Source organism: Ailuropoda melanoleuca, chromosome 5, assembly GCF_002007445.2.
Source record: "Ailuropoda melanoleuca isolate Jingjing chromosome 5, ASM200744v2, whole genome shotgun sequence".
NCBI lineage: Eukaryota > Metazoa > Chordata > Mammalia > Carnivora > Ursidae > Ailuropoda > Ailuropoda melanoleuca.
This window is the reverse complement of record NC_048222.1, coordinates 47,903,703-47,925,526: the sequence shown is the minus strand read 5'-3', so window position 1 is coordinate 47,925,526 and position 21,824 is coordinate 47,903,703. Positions and strand designations below refer to the sequence as shown.

The following is a 21,824-nucleotide window of genomic DNA, read 5'->3' as shown; positions in this document are numbered from 1 at the left end:
TTATGAAGGAAGAATTGGGAAAGCAATTTGGAAACTGAATCTAGGATATTATTTTAAATAGACACTCAAGTGCTATTTTTTTCCTCTGCCTATAAATATATTTAGTCTGTTAAAAATGGCATTCTACCTCAATATGTCTATGTGTGTAGTCTTTAGGACTTAGAGACTACTTCAGAAATAACTTTCTCCAAATCAGATCGTCTTTCATTGACTCTGATTTGCCGGTGCCTGCTCTGTTCTTCTCTTTGAAGTATCGGAGAGTATATCCTAGATCTTTGTCATGGGCTTGTACCTCCTCCAGATGCTGGCCATCTTTTGAAATAGTGCAGGTGTTTGATGATGTACAGATGTAGTAGTGATGAAATTTGACGTTTCCAAAGAATGGCACCTTGGGCGAAGGAATAGATTGCATAACTCCACCGTGATGAGAAAGTTGAACCATTTGTTATCATTGTGGTAAGCAAGAGTTCAGTAAAAGTTGGATAAAAATGCATATGCAGTATTAATGGTATACTTACATACTAGGAGAAAATAAGAATAAGGGAGCTCATTTAGAAGAGCAACAAGGAGGATAAAGTCTCTAAGAATAATCTTAATAAGAGTATATTTGGCCTCTATGAAGAAAATTATATAGCTTTATTAGCATTTATAATCAGACCTTGTACAGGTTTTCTAGAGATTTATAAAAGATATTGGTAGATGGCAAGGTATATTCTTGGATGAAAAAATATATTTTATACAGATGTCAGGACTTCATTAGTGTTGCTTAATGCCAGTTCAGTCCAAATCTCAAGAACTTTCCTTTTCCCTTGATTTTAAATCCGAAACACTTAGGAAAACCTGCATCTACTAGGTATCAAAATAGAATGGTTCTAGTCTTTTCAACAAATGTTATTGGGACAATTGTAGATCCACATGCAAAAGAGATTAATATAGACCTTTTATGTCATGTCAGACACAAAAATTAGCATAGACCTAAATGTAAGAGCTAAACTACAATTCTAGAAGAAGCGTAGGAGAAAGTCTCAGTGACTTTCTGTTAGGCAGAGATTTCTTAAATATGTCACTAAAAGCATCATGCATAAAAGAAATTGCTAATTTGGATTTCATCAAAATTAAAGACTTTTATGCTTCAAAAGACACCATTAAGAAAATGAAAAGTTGGGGAGCCTGGGTGGCTCGGTTGAGCATCTGACTCACAGTTTTGGCTCAGGTCATGATGTCAGGGTTGAGTGATCGAGCCCCACATTGAGCTCTTTGCTCCGTGGTGAGCTGCCTGGAGATTTTCTCTCCCTCTCCCCCTCTCTCTCTCTCTCTCTTTCTCTCCCTCTTTCCCTCTCTCCCTCTCTCCCTCCCGCTCCCTCTCTCCCTCCCGTTCCCTCTCTCCCTCTCTCCCTCCCTCTCCCTCTCTCTGTCCCTCTCCCTCTCTCTGTCCCTTCCCTCTGTGTGATCAGCAGAGGGAGAGAGAAACCCAAGCAGATTAATGTTCATAGAGGCTTTATTTGTAATAGCCAAAAGTGAGAAAAATCCAGATGTCCATCAACAGAAGTATGGATAAACAAATTGTGACATGTTGATATGGTAGGATACCACTCAATAATAAAAAAGAATGAACTATTGATAAACACAACTACATGAGTAAATATCATGAATGAATACTTCACTGAATGAAAAATCCAGACACAAAATTGTATATAATGTATGATTCCATGTTGATATAGAACTCTTGAGAATACAAATCAATCCATAATGACAACTCAGGTCAGTTGTAGGAGCGTAGGAATGGGCATGGAGATATAATGATTGACTGAAACAGGGCACACAGGATCTTTTATGGGTGTTGGAAATGTTCTAAAATTGGATTGAGGTGATGATAGTTATGTTCTATAAATTTACTAAAACCAGTGAAATGTGCACTGAAAATGGGTGAAATTTTTAGCTCTCAGTATTTATATGGGAAAATTCTTATTAAAAACATGACTTGTAAAAAGAAAAAGAAGAAAAACCGTGACTTGTACAACTCTTGGCAAACCTTTACATCGATAGGTAATAGTAATGAACAGAGAGGAATGTTTTTAAAAAGGTTAAAAAAATGAAGATGTGCAGTACCAGTTTTGTGAAAAATATAGCAAGAGAAGAAATGGAACATGACTTTTATTTTTTTTTCATGGTAACTATTTTTAAGTGTACATTTCAGTAGTATTAAGTGTATCCACATTGTTGTGAAACAGATCTCCAGAACTTTTTCCTCTCGCCGTTTGAAACTCCATACTCATTAAATAACTCCCTTTTCCCTCTCCTCTCAGCCCTAGTAGCCACCACTCTACTTTCTTTATGAATTCGGCTGCTTTAGATCCACATATAAGTGGAATCATACAGTATTTTAAAGTTTTTTTGTGACTGGGTTATTTTACTTATAGCATAATGTCCTGAAGATTTGTTCATGTTGTAGGAGTTCTGTTCTTTAAGGCTCAGTAATATTCCATTTTGTGCGTATACAATATTTTGCTTATCTATTCATCCACTGATGGACATTTGTGTTATTTTTACCTCTTGGCTATGAGCATGGGTGTGTAATATCTCCTTGAGACACAATGGGAATTTTAAAGTGTGTGAAAGTTACACCTTAGAGAAGCTGTTTAAAAAAATAGAATTACCCTGATATAAGAATCTTTGTCAAAGGGGATAAATAGATAGCATTAAAATATAACCTAAAACATGTAAGAATATTTAAGGGAGTTATCAAAATTTAATGGGAAGAAAGAAAGGATTTTTTCAGTGAAATGGTTTGGAGATAACTAGTTAGTCATGGAGAGACAGGGCTGGATTCTGTTTATAATCTTACCTAATGCCATAAACAAAAATTAGTTTTAGATGAAGTAAATAATTAAGGAAACACATTGAACCAAATACATGTATCTATCCTCGAATAGGGATGCCCTTTCCAAACTTAGAATAATTTAGAAAAGAACATACACAAAAAAAGACAGATTTCATAGTTTAAAACCAAAAATTACTTTATATATCTTAAAAGAATAGCATATCTTGTTTAACAAAAAAACAACCTCTTGGGTAAAACATACAGCAAATGTACTATCTTTATTTTAGATATTAAAGGGTTATTATGGAATATAAATATATAAGATCTTAATACCTTTAGATATTACAGGATTAATATTTCTATATAAGATAATACAAATATGGAAACCACGAAAAGTTGTAAAGAACAAACAAAAATCATAAAAGAGGAAATAAACATATGAAGACACAGATTAAGAGAGTAAGTACTATTTTCACTATGTGTGTTTAGCTCTGTTTTAAAAAAAAAAACTTTTTTTTTGACAGGTAAGATTTTTACTTTTATAATGAATTTCATAGCCTTCAGAGTCAAAGTAAAAAATTTTTGTCTGTCAGCTTAAAATATTTTTCCTTTCTGTTTCCAGGAAGTATCGATGAAGATGTTGTGGTGATAGAAGCTTCCTCCACTCCCCAGGTCACTGCCAATGAAGAAATTAATGTTACCTCAACTGACAGTGAGGTGGAGATTGTAACAGTTGGAGAAAGCTATCGGTATGATTGTTAACCCCTAGTTTTATATGGGAAGGTTTTTTTTTTTAAGATTTTATTTATTTGAGAGAGAGTGCGAGTGAGCAAGTAGTGGGGAGGAGCAGAGGGAGAGGGAGAAGCAGGCTCTGTGCTGAGCACAAGAACCCCACATGGGGGTTGATCCCAGGACCCTGAGATCATGACCTGAGCTGCTGAAATCAAGAGTCAGAGGCTTAACCGACTGTGCCACCCACGCACCCGTATGAAGTTTTAAATATAAATATCTAAACATATTTGTGCTGTGGATATTTAGATTCTTTTACTTTTTGTTTTTTTTGGAGATCTCATTTGAGCACATACCAGGTTAGTGGTTTCCAAACCAGGTTGCATTAGACTCACCTGGGAAGATATAAAGTAAAGATAAAATTGTTCCCTGGATCATATCCCAGATGAGCAGAACCAGAATCATGGGAGTCAGTATTTTTTTTAGTACTGCAAGTATACAGTGAGAGTTAAGAGTAGTTACTGTAGATAAACAGTAATTTTACTTAGGGCTTTCCAAAATTTTGTTTTATGATTCAAAGAGTTCATGAACTTCTTTGAAATTTAGATGTGAATAAAACATAAATATTGGAGATGGCACTAAAATTAAAAGTGTTGAAAAATAATAAGGAGTATTGATGTTGAAGTATTCTTTTTTGTTACAATCTGTTTCAAGATCTCTTTGATATCATTGAAGTTTGTGCTTTTATAATAGGGCAACCTATTAGAACACACTTTTACAATGTTGTTGTCGTAACTCAGTAATTTCATCTAAGCCCTGTACTAAAAAATGAATGAAAAATTCTCATTTCTTTTGGTAAATAACTGGAAATGACATTGCCCTTTTATCAATCACTTTGACCAAAAAAAAAGAAAGAAAGAAAGAAAAAAAAAACCTTAGCAGTGTTCATCTTGTGTGTTAGATTATTACAGATACTGGTGAGAGAAGCAGTGAAATGTTCCTTTATTCCATTTGGTAGACCAAACTAATCTATGGATGAACCTTAATTTTTGTGTTGGAATGAATTGAGAAATGCATTTGCTCATGGTGTTCTAATTTGTGTTACTTATTTAAAAAATTTTTTTATTTTGGAAACATGTTATAAACATACTTAAAATGTGCTTCTCCATTTGTACTTTCCCATTGGAGTGCAACTTTTTATTTTTTTTGAGATTTTTATTTATTTATTTGAGAGACAGAGATAGTGAGAGAGAGCCCATGAGCAGGGAGGAGAGGGAGAAGCAGGCTCTCCAGTGAGCAGGGAGCCTGATGTGGAGCTCGATCCCAGGACCTGGAACCGTGACCTGAGCTGAAGGCAGACGCTTAACCTGCTGAGCCACCCAGGCGTCCCTGGAGTGCAACTTCTAATGGCATGGAAGAGAGCACTCTGTAATGTATCTGTTTTAAGTTTTAAATGATTTTCCTAGGCTCTGAGGAAAGTTGATACTCCATGGTAGGTGTCACAGTTATCCTATGACTGTGCATACTGCTTGGTACAACACTCAGTTTTTATGAGCTACAGGGATTGCTGAAATGAAGGACCTGTCTTTGTGGAACTGGAGATCTTTTTTGTCGTGGAGGTGCTTAATGCTCAAGCAGATGCATTTACCGTAGTAACGGATAGTGATCCTAAAAAAGATACACAGTTCTCACGACCCATATTTATTTTCCTTATTGTTACATGGGATATTAACTTTGTCACTGTTTAGCTGGCTCCTGGCCTTTCCTCTTGAAGAGAGGATGCATCCAGGGGTGCCTGGCTGGCTCATTTGGTGGAGTGTTGCAACTTTGATCTCAGGGTTGTGTGTTCGAACTCCACATTGAGTGTTGAGATTGCTTAAAAATCTTTTTTTTTTTTTTTAAAGAATGCATCTTTATTTCAGATTCTTTAGTTTTAGGATTTGACAGTTGCTACTAATCATAGGAACGACTAAGGCCCATGTGAAACTGCCCCTCATACACCAGGTTTTTTGTTGGTGCTTCATTCAGCATAATATTTGGAGTTACAACATCCTTGAAGGTTTCATAAACTGCAAAGTGGACCTGGAACTCTCTGCAGCTATTAAGAGCGTCCCAGAAATACTGTTCTGTCTCACTACGGGCTCTTGGTTAACCTCTCAAGAGTTAGAAATAGTGATCTCTCCCCACACCAAAACCATTTCATCCGGAGATATTTGTTTACTATCATGCCTCAATCTACACAATTTTTGCTGGAATGCAGTGTCTTTTTTTTTTTTTTCTTTTTACTGTGTCTCTGGAATTAACCTTTATACTCCTATTTACTTGAGAATTTCATTTTAGAATTTGAGCTGCTTTCTAAATTCTTAGGCTCTACACTTGTTGAGGTAATTTTCAGCCTGGTTCTTTTCTGAGTGGTTGAGCTCATATCCCTGATGACTGCATATTAATGGATCTGGTTCGCTCTTTCCATACATGCTGACAATAAGCATCTTTTTTTTTTCCCCTTAAAGTTTTTTTTTTTTTTTTTTTTTTTAGTAATCTCTGCACTCAACGTGGGGCTTGAACTCACCACCCTGAGATCAGGAGTCCCATGTTCTTCCATCGGAGCCGGCCAGGTGCCCCTAAATAATAAGCTTCTAAGCATTTTTACATTCAGTTTGGGCAGGAGGAAAAAACCAACTTCATAAGCCCCATCTTTCTTCTTTCTTTCTTTCTTTTTTTTTTTTTTAAAGATTTTATTTATTTTTTGAGCAGGCAGCCTGACATGGGGCTCAATCCTCAGACCCCGGGATCATGACCTGAGCTGAAGGCAGGTGCTTCACTGACTGAACCACTCAACCGCCCAAGCACCACCTTTCTAAAACAGACTTATTTTTCCTCTAGATCCTTAGGACTGCATGTTCTGTATAATGTCCCTCCGTACCCTCAGTTCAGATTATTACAGTGAATCTTTAAAAATATTTTTAAATACAATATATACTTGTAGATAATTTAGTGCAATATAGCATCACACATAAATAAAAAGATGATAACATAAGTGCTAGGTGTTGAGGGCTTGTGGTTACATGCTATAGAAGCGTTAAGTAGCTCAAACAAGTGATGTTTCTTATTACTACCGAACTAATAACCTAGCTGCAGCTATCCTTACCTCTCCTGATCTCAGGAAATCTCTAATGCCTTGAATATTTTTTAGGACAATACCAAAACTTATCTTTGTTTAGGCCTCTCAAAACCATGTTTTGCAAGTCCAATCTGGACTAAACATACAAGCTCATGTGGGTGTTATTTAATGTTTAGGGTGCTGATGTGTTTGTTACTTTATCTACGGTGAGTAATTTTAGGTATTAAAGAAAATGTAAATTCGTGATTACAACCCAGGTGGGTATTTCAGAATAACCGCTGAAAAGAGAGCTGCATTCTTTTTTCTTTTCTTAAGATTTATTTATTTATTTTAGAAAGAGTGCGCACACAGTGAGGTGAGGGAGAGTCTTTTTTTTTTTTTTTTTTTTAAAGATTTTATTTATATGAGAAAGAGTGTGCACGAGCCGGGGGTGGGGGGAGAAAGAGGGACAACCAGACCTCCCTGCTAGGTGCGGAGCCTGACCTGGGGCTCAATCCCAGGACCCTGAGATCATGACCTGAGCCAAAGTCAGACGCTTAGCCAACTGAGCCACCCAGGCCCCCCTAGGGAGAGGGAGTCTTAAGCAGACTCCACGCTGAGTGTAGAGCCCAACTCAGGGCCTGATCTCAGAACCCTGAGATCATGACTTGAGCCAAAACCAAGAGTCACATATTTTATGCCAGTGATTGGTCTGACATATCATTTCTCATATTCTTAGGTCAGTTGGTGAACATTTGTTGAACATTTCATTCAGCAAGTGTTTTATTGACTGCCAGGCATTGTGCTAGTCATATATATATATATATTTGCTAGTCATAATTTTTAATTCTATTACCATTATTTCTTTGGAGAAGAAACTTCACAATGTATTTTGCAAGAAAGGCTTATGATTTCTTGGGTAACTAAAATTTTTGTTCTTTTTTTGTATTAACTAATTTAATACTGATGTCATTTAAGGTCTCGTTCAACTCTTGGACACTCCAGATCTCATTGGAGCCAAAGGTTCAAATTCTCATACAAGTCGGCCACAGGAGCCACGGAACCGAAGTAGGATTTCTACTGTTATACAACCCTTGAGGCAAAATGCAGCAGAAGTTGTGGACCTTACTGTTGACGAAGATGGTAAGTTGGATTAGTAACAGTATAGAATTATGAAGAGAATTAATAAAATCAAATATCTTTGAAACTCCTATAATGAAAGTCCTACTACTGCTTCCTGGTAACATTGTTGAACTACAGGAAAGTTGTCAGATATCCCAGTCTTAATTTTCAGTTGATATAACAGCCTCAGTTTAACTTGTCCCTAAAATTTAGAAGTGGTAATTTAATCTACCCTCAGACTTACCTGTTAATTTCATTTATAATATTAGTGTCATACTTTAACTTTGCTATGAAAAATAGAAATGACACTTTTTAAATGTAACAGAAAAGCAATGTAATTTGAATTTCTATGGTAAATATTGGTTTTTGCAGTGTTGAAATTTGGGGCACCTGGGTGGTTCAGTTGGTTAAGTGACTGACTCTTGATCTCAGCCCAGGTCTCAATCTCATGGTCGTGAGTTCAAACCCCATGTTAGGCTCCACACTAGGCATGGAGCCTACTTAAAAAAGAAAGAAAGGTGAAAGTTATTTTTAAAGGTTATGTTATCCTCTAATATTACTGGTACTTTTTGTGGTGCTTTAGTGTTTTCTTCCAGCTTATAACTGCATCCAAGCAACTAGGAAAGGAAGCTAGAGTTGGAAAATAGAGATTAAGGAAAGTAGTAGCATGTATGAATATGTGAATACATACGTGAATTTCCCCACATACTAAGAATTACCTTTAGGTATAAATTACATCTTAGAAGGTAATGGTCAATCATAATTTCCTTAAAGGAAGATGGTGAGTCATATGTGAATTTGTTAGCTGTAAATTGGAGAAAGGATACGTAAGGTAGGTAGAGTTACAGGCCTTGTGCAATAAGCTTTTATATGGATTTTTGCAGCTTGGATGATCATAGCTTTCAGAGTATCACCACTTTGGAATTAAGATGTTCATGAAGAGATCATTTATTTCCACTGTCTCCATTTCATTCAGCCATGTCTCAGTTTTTATTTTGAAGCGTCATAAATTATCTGTAAGATGGTGGTTAATGTATTAGGGATTAATTAGAGATTCCTCAGAGTTAATTAATTTAGGATTACTACTTTGGAAAACTGTGTTTTCCCTGTGACATCTGTCAGCCAGTAAGTAGGAAAAGGTGACAGAGTAGTCTTTTAACCCACTGGAATTAGTTCAACCAGAATACTTTTACTAAGCTGTAAATATATTTCAGGGATCAGTAGATGCCCCTGTCTCTCTGCTAGTCTCTGTCAATGGAAAGCATCTGTCTTACTAAAAATGAGTCCAGGGGCTCCTGGGTGGCACAGCGGTTAAGCGTCTGCCTTCGGCTCAGGGCGTGATCCCAGCGTCATGGGATCGAGCCCCACATCAGGCTCCTCTGCTATGAGCCTGCTTCTTCCTCTCCCACTCCCCCTGCTTGTGTTCCCCCTCTCGCTGGCTGTCTCTCTGTCAAATAAATAAATAAAATCTTTAAAAAAAAAAAATAAAAATAAAAATAAAAATGAGTCCAGAATATTAAGTATATCAGTTAGACCAGTGGTTCTTAAGTGGTGACCATTTTGTGTCCCAGAAGACAGTTGGCAATATCTGTAGACATTTGTGGTTCTTATAGTTGCAGGAGAATACTACTAATATAGCCCAGGGTGCTGCTATAAACACCCTACAATGCGCAGGACAGCCGTGCCCCTACCCTCACTCCTATCCCTAGCAAAGAATCACCCAACCCAAAATATCAATACTGCTAAGGTTGAGAAATTGAGATACACCATTTGCAAAGAAACAGAGGTTCTTCCCTCTGCGTTTTATGTATAAGCAAATATATTTGTTTAAGCATCCAAAGTACATTGTCCCGTGTAGATCAGCAGGGACTATTTGTGTTTCAGGAATCAGCTTAGCACACCACACTGTATACAGTACTTTGTCCTCTCATTCTATATCACATTAAGGGAGTCCCTTTTCTTACCCAATTGTTGTGACTATGCTTTGGACAGACTTAGTCTCACTTTTTAAACAACTGTTTTATAATTAGAGTCTAAAGTGGAGCTCGTACATAAGTCCAGGTCTGCCTGAAATTTATTTTCTACAAAAATGTTAGTTTTTATTAGAATACACTGATGAATATTAATATTTGCAAAAAAATTTTTGAAGACATACAAAAAGGCCTGTAAAAAAGATTAAAACAGTTTTAAAAATCATAGCTAATGTTTAAGTGGTTACTGTATAAACTATTCTGTAGAATGGTTTATATATGTGACCTCAGTTCATCCTAACAATAGTTGTGTGAAGAAAATTCTGTACTTTCCCAGTTCTGCAGATGAGGAAATGGGAGAGTGGTTAAGTAACTTATCCATGACTTAGTGTCAGTGGTGAAATCAGAATTGCTTATCTAAGCAGTCTGACTCCAGAATCCATTCTGTACCAGAGAAGGTGTAATTTGTAATACTGTTCTGACAGCCTGTGACAATGTGTATGAAAATAATGTAAAGGGACTTTTACTTTCCTTTCCTCGTTTTCTTCTTTGTGATAGATCAGGAAATTTACATAGCTGTTACCCAAAAAACTGTGATAATCACCTGAATTATTGGAATGTGCGTATGTGTTGGGTTTTTTTAAATGTAGTAATCATATCTTAGTTACATGTCATTTTAATGTTGCAGGCTAGCTTTATGATGGTTTTTTAAATTATATATTGTGCTTATTGGAGAGTTCATATTTTTAAAGTTTGTTTTAATAATTATAAAAATGTTACCTTGAATTAACCTAATGTCTGAAATGCTAAATAAACATTCTGTATATCGTAGAACCTACTGTAGTGCCAACCACTTCTGCGAGAATGGAGCCACAAACCCCAAGCACTTCCGGTAACAATTCAAATCCATCTACCTCTGAGCAGGCCTCTGATGCTGCTTCAGCTGTCGCTGGTAGCCAGCCCTCCACGGTGTCAGAGACTTCAGCTACTCTTACAAGCAATAGTATGACTGGTACTTCTATAGGAGGTATGTGATAAAGAGCGGCAGGACTTTCTCATTACTCTTGTTAGGGAAAGTATTGATTTTAGCTATATTAGCACGAGCATATTCTTAAGGATAAACCGTATGTGAGCAAAGTAGTCTCTTTAGAATCAGATTAGGATTTCATATTTGAGTTTGTGTGCTATCTATTACCAAAGTATCATAGCTCAACTGGAAGAGATCAGAGAGAATTAAATGGCTGACTAAAAATACAATAACAAAAGAAAAAATAGGTAAATTAAACTTCATCAAAATTTAAAACTTTTGTACATCAAAAGACATTATCAAGAAAGTGAAAAGACAGCCTACAGAATGGGAGAAAAATACTTGAAAATCATATATCTGGTAAGGATCTAGTATCTAGACTATATAAAGAACTTAACACAGTTCAACAGTAAAAAGACAAGATACCCCAGTTCAAAAGTGGGCGAAGAATTTGCATAGGTATTTTTCCAGAGAGGATACACAGTTGATCAAGAAGGGCATGAAAACAGCATCATTAGTTATTAGAGAAATGTAAATCAAAGTCACAGTGAAGCACTGCTTTATCCTTATCAGGATGTCTGTTATTAAAACAAAAACAAAAACAAAACGAAAGAACAGGAAATCAGAAAATAACCAGTGTTGACAAGAATGTAGAGGAATTAGAACCATAGCGAACATCTGGTGGGAATGTAAAATGCTGCAGTCGCTATGGAAAGGGTGGTTCCTCAAAAAGTTAAACCATAGTTACTCTGTGACCTACAGTTTCACTCCGAGGTATGTCGCCAAAAGAATTGAAAATGAGGATGGGAGTTTTGTTTTGTTTTTTTTTTTTTTAATTTAATTTTATTATATTATGTTAATCACCATACAGTACATCCCCAGATTCCGATGTAAAGTTTTGCTTCATTAGTTGCGTATAACACCCAGTGCACCATGCAATACGTGCCCTCCTTACTACCCATCACCAGTCTATCCCATTCCCCCACCCCCTCCCCTCTGAAGTCTTCATTTTGTTTCTCATAGTCCATAGTCTCTCATGTTTCATTCCCCCTTCTGATTACCCCCCTTTTCTTTAAGGATGGGAGTTTTTTAAAAAGTTTGATGATGTCCATTTTCTCTTTCTCTCTCTCTCTCTCTCTCTTTTTTTTGCTGTCCTATCTAAGAAACCATTTCCTAACCCAGGATCACAAAGATATACTCCTATGTTTTAAGTGTTTCAGCTCTTACCTCAGATTATTTATTATTTTTCAGTTAGTAGTGATATCTCTGGTTCTTTTTCCTGTCACCTGTTTAACTGAGCATTAAACTAGCCTTCTTTCTTTCTGAACAACGGCATGGAGATAAGAACTTGCCTAATATTTGCTAACTGGGTTGTTGTAGACCCTGATTTGACTATATCACCGTTAATAATGAAACCACCTTATGTTTCTATCCTTTTTTAATAGTATCTTATTTAATTCTTACAGTATCATTAGAACTTATATTGAGCAGATTAGGAAATCTTCTTGTGGCTGGATTTAGGTCTTACTGTTACAGAAAATTGAGAGTAGAATCCAGAGCCCAAGGAAGTTTCCCAAAGATGTCTTTTGTTTTTTTATTTTTATTTTATTTTTTTTTTAAAGATTTTATTTATTTATTTGACAGAGATAGAGACAGCCAGCGAGAGAGGGAACACAAGCAGGGGGAGTGGGAGAGGAAGAAGCAGGCTCACAGTGGAGGAGCCTGATGTGGGGCCCGATCCCATAACGCCAGGATCACACCCTGAGCCGAAGGCAGACGCTTAACCACTGTGCCACCCAGGCGCCCCCCAAAGATGTCTTTTATTTTTATTTATTTATTTTTTAAAGATTTTATTTATTTATTTGACAGAGAGAGAGACAGCCAGTGAGAGAGGGAACACAAGCAGGAGGAGCGGGAGAGGAAGAAGCAGGCTCATAGCGGAGGAGCCTGATGTGGGGCTCGATCCCATAACGCCGGGATCACTCCCCGAGCCGAAGGCAGATGCTTAACCGCTGTGCCACCCAGGCGCCCCCAAAGATGTCTTTAAATACTATATTCTTTGGAAAAAAAAATGTAGGGAGAAATGAAATGGGCTAATTTTTACTTCATTTATCGAGTGTATACTCTTTCCCAAGTACCCTACTGTCTTATATGTTACTATATATACTGTCACTTAATTTTAAAAATTTCCTTGTTATTAATATTACTCTTCCCATTTCAGAAGTAAAGAAATCTGGACATTAAATACTTTCAAAGCCAATAATAATCTTTGAGGCAAAGATTTGAACTCTTCTCATTCACTCCTTTCTCCTGATAGCTTTATGTACTCTTATCTTGTCTAGATTTTACATGACACATAAAAAACTTTTATTTACTTAAGTATTTTTCAAGACTCTTGTTCGCTCCAAATTCACATTTAATATCTAAGGTAGTGACTTCACTATCTGAATAGTTTTCTCATGATACTACTTTACCTATATTGATGACTACCTTTGGGATAGACTTGCTTGTGTTGTGTTTCTTTAGACAAGGAAAACCTTGTTCCAGGCCAGATTGTTCCTCTGTATAAACCTGATAGAAGCACATACAGGTACTCATATGACATTAGCGGCACTCAGTTGACTTCATTTCCTGCTAAGACTCTATAGAACATCAGTCTCCTGTTTTCTTCATATCCTGTTCTTACTTTGTACCTTCTTGCATATTTCCAGCCTTGAATCACTCAAGCCATCTAGCTTCACTCCTATCCAGGTTTTTAGATGGGGCTGGCGAAAATTACGGATCCAAGCAGATTGGTGCCTCATGAACTTATGGTATCTAATCTTGGGCTTTTGGTAATAAGTTGCCGTAGTATGATGTATCTCATTTAATTCCCTGTCTTTCCCCTTAGCGGCTATTCCAAAATTCCCTCATTCTCCTCAAGACTTTGATTCCCCCAGGGAAAAATAAATAAAAAGTGAATGAAAGTTCTAGGGGGCGCCTGGGTGGCACAGCGGTTAAGCGTCTGCCTTCGGCTCAGGGCGTGATCCCGGCGTTATGGGATCGAGCCCCACATCAGGCTCCTCCGCTATGAGCCTGCTTCTTCCTCTCCCACTCCCCCTGCTTGTGTCCCCTCTCTCACTGGCTGTCTCTATCTCTGTCAAATAAATAAATAAAATCTTTAAAAAAAAAAAAAAAAGTGAATGAAAGTTCTCAAGCACTCATAACTTCCAACCCTTTCATGAAAACTTTTATACCTGTCCTTCTCTCCTGACTCCTGGTCTTTTAATTCCTTCTTGTTCTTTGCAGTCCCTTTATTGGTTCTCTACTTTTTGTCTCTTCTCATGTCCTTGACCTTGCTTTAGCAGTTACCTTCTCATTATCTTTGCTTGTTCCATTCCCTTAGTGTGCATGTGTACATTTGTGTTAAGTCTTGTACACGTAAATGGATCTTCTATACCTTAAACTCCTTCCTTTAACTTGCTTCTGACTCCTGTCAAAAAAGACGTGTTAAAAAGTCTGGCAATAATCTTTTTATCTCTCTTTTCTCCCAGGACTCTATTCTTATCCTTTCTCACTGGCCCATCTCATAGCTGCATGTGTTTTCAGCTACCACCCGTATGCCAGTGACCTTCCATTTGTGTTTATAGAGCCCTCTTCTTGTTTTAAATTTTCATATCCAGCTGCCTGTTGGACATCTCCTCTGGACCATTCTCCGGTCACCTCAAACTCAGCCTGCCCCAAGCAGCTCATCATCTATCTGACTTTTCTGTGTGCTCCTTGCTTTATCCATGCATGATATCTTATGTATTCATTTATTCAAATATTTATTGATTGCACACTATAAATCAAGCACTGTTCTAGGCATTGGGAAGAAAACATAAATTTTCTGCCCTAACAGAACTAATAATGTTCTAGTGGATAATATTACCTAACATCTGTTGAGCTCATAATACTGGTCCATGATTTACCTACATTAACTTTGATTTTTGTAATAACTTACGAGGCAGATTCTATTACTCTTTTTACTTTATAGGTGGAGTAACTTGCCCATGGTTGTGTGGTAATGGAGCAAGTTTTCAAACCTAGGAAGTCTGGCTTGGAGCCCGTACTCTTTCTTTATTTCTCAGTCTTGACACTGTTGTCTTTGTGCTGCACAGTTCTTTGTATGGGGCGACCCTGTGTGTCGTAGGCTATTTAGCAGCATTTTTGGCCTCTATCTACTAAATACCAGTAGTACCACTTCCCCTCCATGTGTGACCAACCAAAATACCCCAGGTTTTGCCAGATGTTCCCTGGGGCACAACGTTGCCCTATACTATATTCGAACCCAGTGCTTCTGTTCTAATGCTGGTTGATTTATATCTTAAATTGTTTCCATACTTGGTAATGATGATCTTGAGGACGAAAGATCAGGTTTTTTTCTTCTTAGCACTTAGCTCCATTCATGCCTCTTTTCCCTTGTGAGGTGAATTTATATTTAGCAAGGGCTTATTGAACAACCTACATTGTGCAGGCCTGTTTCTAGTTGCCAGAGATAAAACAACAGAGGCAGACAACATCATAAGTTATTTTAAAGGCCAGGACTTTCGGGGCACCTGGGTGGCCTAGCTAAGCATCTGACTCTTGATCTCAGCTCAGGTCTTGATCTCAAGGTCGTGAGTTCAAATCCCCCACTGGGCTCCAGGCTGGGCATGGAACCTACTAAGAAAAAAAAAAAGGCCAGGACTTTGGTTTTCACCATTGTATTTTCCAGTGCCTTTTGTAGACCTTTTTTTTCTTTTTTCTTAATTTTATTTATTTATTCGACAGAGATAGAGACAGCCAGCGAGAGAGGGAACACAAGCAGGGGGAGTGGGAGAGGAAGAAGCAGACTCATAGCAGAAGAGCCTGATGTGGGGCTCGATCCCATAATGCCGGGATCACGCCCTGAGCCGAAGGCAGACGTTTAACCGCTGTGCCACCCAGGCGCCCCCTTTTGTAGATCCTTTACCATGCCATTATTATGTGTAAGACTTGCCAAATGAATGAATAGATGCATGAATACATCTCAGCAATCCTGCTAGAATTATAATGAAAGTACTTTAACCAGTTTTATGTCACTGGGCCATGGAATTAATTTCTCTGGTGCAGGTTTTTTTATTGTCTCATTTTTAGTGGATACTGTGTGGGCTAATTCTAATAAAAAGGCAGTATTTTATTTGCTTGACCAGACCTTGGTATTTCCCTTCTAATTTATGGCAGTTTTCCTTGCTCAGTAACTGGAACAAAGGGAGATTCAGTTGCCTTTACTTTGGGTTGCTAGCCTGTTTAAGCAACAGACGCACTCTAGGAAAATAGATTATTGATTTAATTGGAAGCCAAAACTGTACCCTAAGAAGTAGAACTATAAGGTCAGTCTTCTTTTTGAGGCCACATTGTTAGTGATATGACCTTTTAAATAAGTGTTCAGCTGTAAATATAGAGTTTCCTCGCCTCTCACTCTGATTTTTGTATTAGAAATATTTGAAGACAAAGAGGGCAAGTTCTTTCTGAGCAAATAAGTATCATATCTGTCACTTCATTCACAGCCTTATTAGTCCAGATCTTTTGCTCTGATTACACACTCCACTCCTACATTTTATTTTATTTTACTTTATTTTTATTTTTTTTAAGATTTTATTTGAGACAGAGAGAGAGCACAAGCGAGGTGAAAGGGCAGAGGGAGAAGGAGAAGCAGACTCCCCACTGAGCAGGGAGCCCATGTGGGACTCAGTCCCAGGACCCAGGGATCATGACCTGAGTCGAAGGCAGATGCCTAACCGACTGAGCCACCCAGGTGCCCCCCCTTCTACATTTTAGAGTTACACATAATCCTCAAATAGCTGGATTTGTAAAATTAAAGCATCTGAATTGGAAGGAACTATGAAGATCATTTAGTCTACCCACTGAATGGATTTAGTGTTCCAGAGGTTTTTGATCATTTTTTATGAAGTAACACAATAAATGATACTTATTTGTGCAACAGTTTGTCATGGGAGCTGAGATAAAACCCTAAAAATGTTGCCAGAAGTAAAGCTACTGTCATAGTTATTGCTGTAAATATTGCAGCATATGGAAAATAATTAATGTTTGATTCAGCATAACAAAGATAAGCTGTTGATCATAGTCTGTCCCTGATAAGCTAGTTGTAACTTTGTCCAGGTTATTTAAGAAAATTGGAATGCAGATGGGTGAAAGTGACATAATTATAGTACTGCCTTTGAATCAGCTGTAATTTATGTTTTAAAGTTAAACACCTTGGGGTGTCTGGGTGGCTCAGTCTGTTAAGTGTCTAACTCTGATTTTGGCTGAGGTCATGATCTCAGGGTTGTGAGATTGAGCCCCATGTCAGGCTTCATGCTCAGTGAGGTGTCTGCTGGAGATTCTCTCTCCCTCCCTCTTCCTCTGTGCCCCCCCCCCGCTCAAATAAATAAGTAAATCTTAGGAAAAAAAGAGGGAGCTTAAAAAAATAAAAGTAAACACCTTGTCAACTTTGTTGTTGCTTTTACAAGTTACTTATAATATTTAACCTCTCAACTGATGCTAACAAGGTAGTATTAATTCCAGGAGGCAATTAGAAATGAGTAAAAATTAGTAATTTTTTCCATCCAAGTTCACAGATTCCTGAATTCTAGTTCCAAGGTTAAGAACCTTTACAAAAGAGTACAAGAAATTAGCCCAAATAGAACAGACTCGGAGCTTGGGGGAAAAAAGAAAAGTACGGAGATTTAGAATAGAGATACTGCCTGACAGGGTTTAGATCACAGACCTTACCCAGAAGAGAATCAGGAAAGGCAGGATACAACATGTATGGGAGGGCAGACCCAGGGAAATTACAGGGAGGTTTGCTGCAGTCAGACAGTCAACCAGAGCCTGAAGCGCACCCCACCCAGATTCATTTATGTGAGTCTGTAAATTCCTTTTATTATTTAGCCAGTTTGGGTTGAATTTTTGTATTATTTATGAGTAACTAGAATCTTCTAATCAGTACATTGGCCCAGAAGAGATTGGCTAGGTTCTGTGAGCCAGATAGGAGCAGGGTATCCCTGGTCTTGGTTACTCTAGAAATAGGGCCATAATAGTGGTAGTCTAGAATCCTAAGGGTTCTGAGGAGATGTCTCAGGAATCAGGTGCGCAGAAGGGAGTTGGGGGGAAGGACAGGGCTCTGGGCTCTCCACTGTGCTAATGTGTTTTTTTGGTTTTTTGTCTAAATTTTTTTTAAGTTTTTGTTTGAGAGAGAGAGGGAGAGCAAGCAAGAGCACGGTGAGGGGCAGAGGCAGAGTCAAGCTGACTCCCTGCTGAGCAGGGAGCCCAAGGCAGGACTGGATCCCAGGACCCTGGGATCATGACCTGAGCTGAAGGCAGACGTTTAACTGACTGAGCTACCTAGGCACCCCTCCACTCTTCTAATTTTTATATTTTAAGTAAAAAAAAAAAAAAAAATTTAAGATTTTATTTTTAAGCAATCTCTACACCCAACATGGGGCTCAAACTCAACCAATCAAGAATTGGTCGCTCCAACCAACTGGGCCATTTAACCATCATGGTAGGGGCTCCTGGCTGGCTCAGTCAGAAGAGCATGCGACTCTTGATCTCAGGGTTGTGAGTTCGAGCCCCACACTGGGGCTAATTTAAGAGATTACTTAAATAAATAAAACTTTAAAAAAATTTACAAAAAAACACCATCATGTACATATGAGCCTCCTGAGGAATTTAGGCTTTCAGAAAAATCCCAGTGAAGATCATTGCCCAAAATTAAGTGATACGGATATTAAGAATGTGGTGCTATCACATTTTTACTTACAGAGATTTGAATTTACTAAACAATTAATTCTTTATTTACTTATTTATACACAGTCCCTATTTTTTGTACAGTGATATTTGATCATTTGATTGTTCTGTGCATTTTTGTTTGTTTCAAGATGACTCAAGGAGAACTGCGTCTAGTGCTGTAACAGAAACTGGCCCTCCTGCAATGCCAAGATTACCTTCCTGCTGTCCGCAGCACTCACCTTGTGGGGGGTCGTCACAGAATCACCATGCATTAGGACATCCGCACACAAGTTGCTTTCAGCAGCATGGCCACCATTTTCAGCATCATCACCACCACCATCATACTCCCCACCCGCCTGTCCCAGTTTCTCCCTCCTTTAGTGATCCTACTTGCCCTGTGGAAAGACCTCCTCAAGTACAAGCGCCTTGTGGAGCCAACAGTAGTTCGGGCACCAGCTATCATGACCAGGTATGTGGAATTGGATGAGGTTTTCTTTTTTTTTTTTCCCCTTAATTTTTAAAAATTGTACTTGTTTCAGGAGGAAAAAGAAGAACAACCCTAATGCTGAATTTTATATACTAAATAAACCATTCTTGTTGCCCTGGCAAGTGGCCCAATTTAGTGGTCTGTGTTGTTGTTGTGTTTTTAATTCTCTAGGATTTTCTGATGGTCTAAGTTATTACAACTAACTGAGGCGGCTTGGGATGTAGAAAATTAGAAGTGATACTGTTTTTTTATTTTGAAACGTTTTTTGGTGTTTTTAGTTAAATACAGGTGAATCTGATCTCTGGAATTTTATTTCATAGTGTTGAAATTGCAGTGTCAACCTGATTCATGAGAAATAGGGAAATTTTCCTAGTTTTTTACCCTCTACCCTTTACACTGGAGCTGCCTATATCTCCACTCATCTAGAAATAAACTGCCTTCTCGGATGTAAACCAGTGACATAGTTTCTCAGGAGCAGATGAGGTTTTTAGTTCTTGGGGATTGAAGTATCAGTTACAAAATTATAATTAAGTTAGTTAGTTGATATTATTGATGAGTGCTTGAAATGTCAGATAATATTAAGTTAGTATTGGTGATCACGTGGAGCAAGTGAAGGTCATGTATTACATGGTATTTTAACTTTTGCTGTGTCATCTCTAAAATTGTGATATAACCTGGGTAGGGACATACTTTGATAAACCAAAACATAATTTGAAGGTAGAACTGTAACTGACATACTAGAAAATAGTCAAAAAGAAGGTTCAGAGCAACTGCTTTTCTGTATCCCCTGACCTTTTCTAAAGTACTTGCTTCATCTTTTTAAAGTTTGATGTTTTATCTCTCCTGGATCTGACAGATTAAAAATAATTAAGAAAGAGGGATGTTCCCTTAAAACAAAAGACAAGCTGCTGTTTTCAAGAGTAAATTTGAAAGGGTTTACTAGGAAATATGATCAAATAGATTTTAGACTGTGTCTTGGTTCTCCTAACAGTTCTAAGTATTAACATCTACTGATCATCTAAACCTGCTCTGCCTCTTGGGAACGAGGAAGCATCAAGAAAAACGTCAGTGGGCTGAATGAAAGGCCCTGCTTCAAAGCAGAATTTTCTTTCACTAGAAATATGAGCTGTAAAGGAGGGTTTATAAGTATCGTAGAAAAATGGTAAAGAAGTGAATTTGCTGACTTTTCCCACATTCGTTCAAGAGCTACCAAAATGTGGTCTTTTTGTTTATAGAATATTGTTAAACTAATAAGTAATACAGTTGGTTTGAGAGATCAAGTGTGTATGCAACATTTTCTTTTAATAACTGAGTGAGTTGATTATAGGTAGAATCTCTTACCGTTTGATCACTGCAAAATGAATGTAACCTGTTCATTTATCTCTAAGTAGATGTATTTGGACTGCACATAAGACTTGAGGAAAATCAACAGGATCAGGCAGTCAGTGGTGATAATGGGTATGAAGGAGAACAGAGAGTAAAGTGTTAACAATATAAACAGTTTGAGACTCATAGACATTGGAGGACTCTGAAATGAGCCACATGCTCATGAGATAATGTCAGATAGTCTCCAGTTGAGACCTGTGTGGGCACAGCAGGAAGTTGAGGAGTGGGAGAAGCAAACTGATCTGAGGATTTGTGATTGTGTAGATGTGTTAGGATTAGTGTCAGATTGTGGGTAGCCAGAAAAGGGTTGGGGAGGGTCAGGCCTGATAATAGAGAAGGTGCCGTAGTCACTTGATACTCTGTAGCCCTTACTACTCCTTTGGATGTAGCTTTCTCTTTGGAGAGAATAGTTCAGTTAGGTTATGCATTACTTATGATCATTGTAAAGTAATACTTGGCATTTCTGTACCCACCTTGCTTACCCTCTCTTTTCCTTCTAGAAGAAGAATTGAGTGAACTGTTGGAATTGTGAAGAGGCTTCTCTTTCTTGGTTTTTTTTTCCTTCTGTTTTTCTTCTTTACTTTTAATATTAGCCTCAGTTTCTTCTAGGAGGACACGCACCCTACTTTACTCACTTTCTGGGAGTTTTCTTAATCACTGACTGAGAAAAAGATAGGAAAATTGCTTATCTTCATAGTATGTTGATAGTCCAGTCCATTTGCCAAGCCTTAGCCTAAATAGGAAAATAGGAAGGGGATATAAATTCACAGTCTTACAATAGTGTTCTTAAACCTTATTACCCAAATTGAGGGACATACGTTGTATTCGTCAACTCAAAGAGGCCAGACATTTGCCTAATTGATTGTAGATAAATGATCTAGAAGAAGAAAGGAGTTCTTCTTTTTCACCTTCCCACAGCATCTCCTGCACCATCATCCCCCTTCCCTTTTAGCATTCACAGTTCCTTTTGTTTCTGTTATCCCATGAGCCTGGAGTCCATTGGAAGTACAGAGACCACAGTGGTTCCTTTAAGGACTGCTGGGTGACCTGGGCCTCTAATAATGCATTTCCCTAGCTTGCTTCATTTTCAGCCCCTCAGCTTCCAGTATTGAACAATTCTTGTATGTAAATTCATATATAGCATCAAATTATTATTTTATTTTTTAATTATTATTTTCTTTAATCACATTTTTAAAATTTAAGCTATACTGAACACTGAGGAAAGACTTGTGTTTAAGTCATTTAAGAATACAAAGAGGCAGTTCTGTTTTTATAATCTGCTCTGGAGTAGATTGTGATGGAGTGAAATGTTTTAATTAGGACTTTTCAAAATGCTTTTGGGGAGTAAACTTAATTACTGATGAGTAGACATGGAATCTAGACTCTCTGGTTTATTTTCCAACTTAGTA

General features: G+C 37.7%; 1 protein-coding gene across 1 annotated transcript in view; it reads left to right on the top strand.

The window, feature by feature from the left end:
- RNF111 (ring finger protein 111) overlaps nucleotides 1-21,824 on the top strand; it is an 85,746-nt gene that overhangs the window by 47,453 nt on the left and 16,469 nt on the right. Inside the window, 5 exon segments of the mRNA XM_034660909.1 lie at nucleotides 3,444-3,570; nucleotides 7,629-7,671; nucleotides 7,673-7,793; nucleotides 10,575-10,769; nucleotides 18,692-19,011. Of these exon segments, the coding sequence (XP_034516800.1) occupies nucleotides 3,444-3,570; nucleotides 7,629-7,671; nucleotides 7,673-7,793; nucleotides 10,575-10,769; nucleotides 18,692-19,011 (806 nt within the window).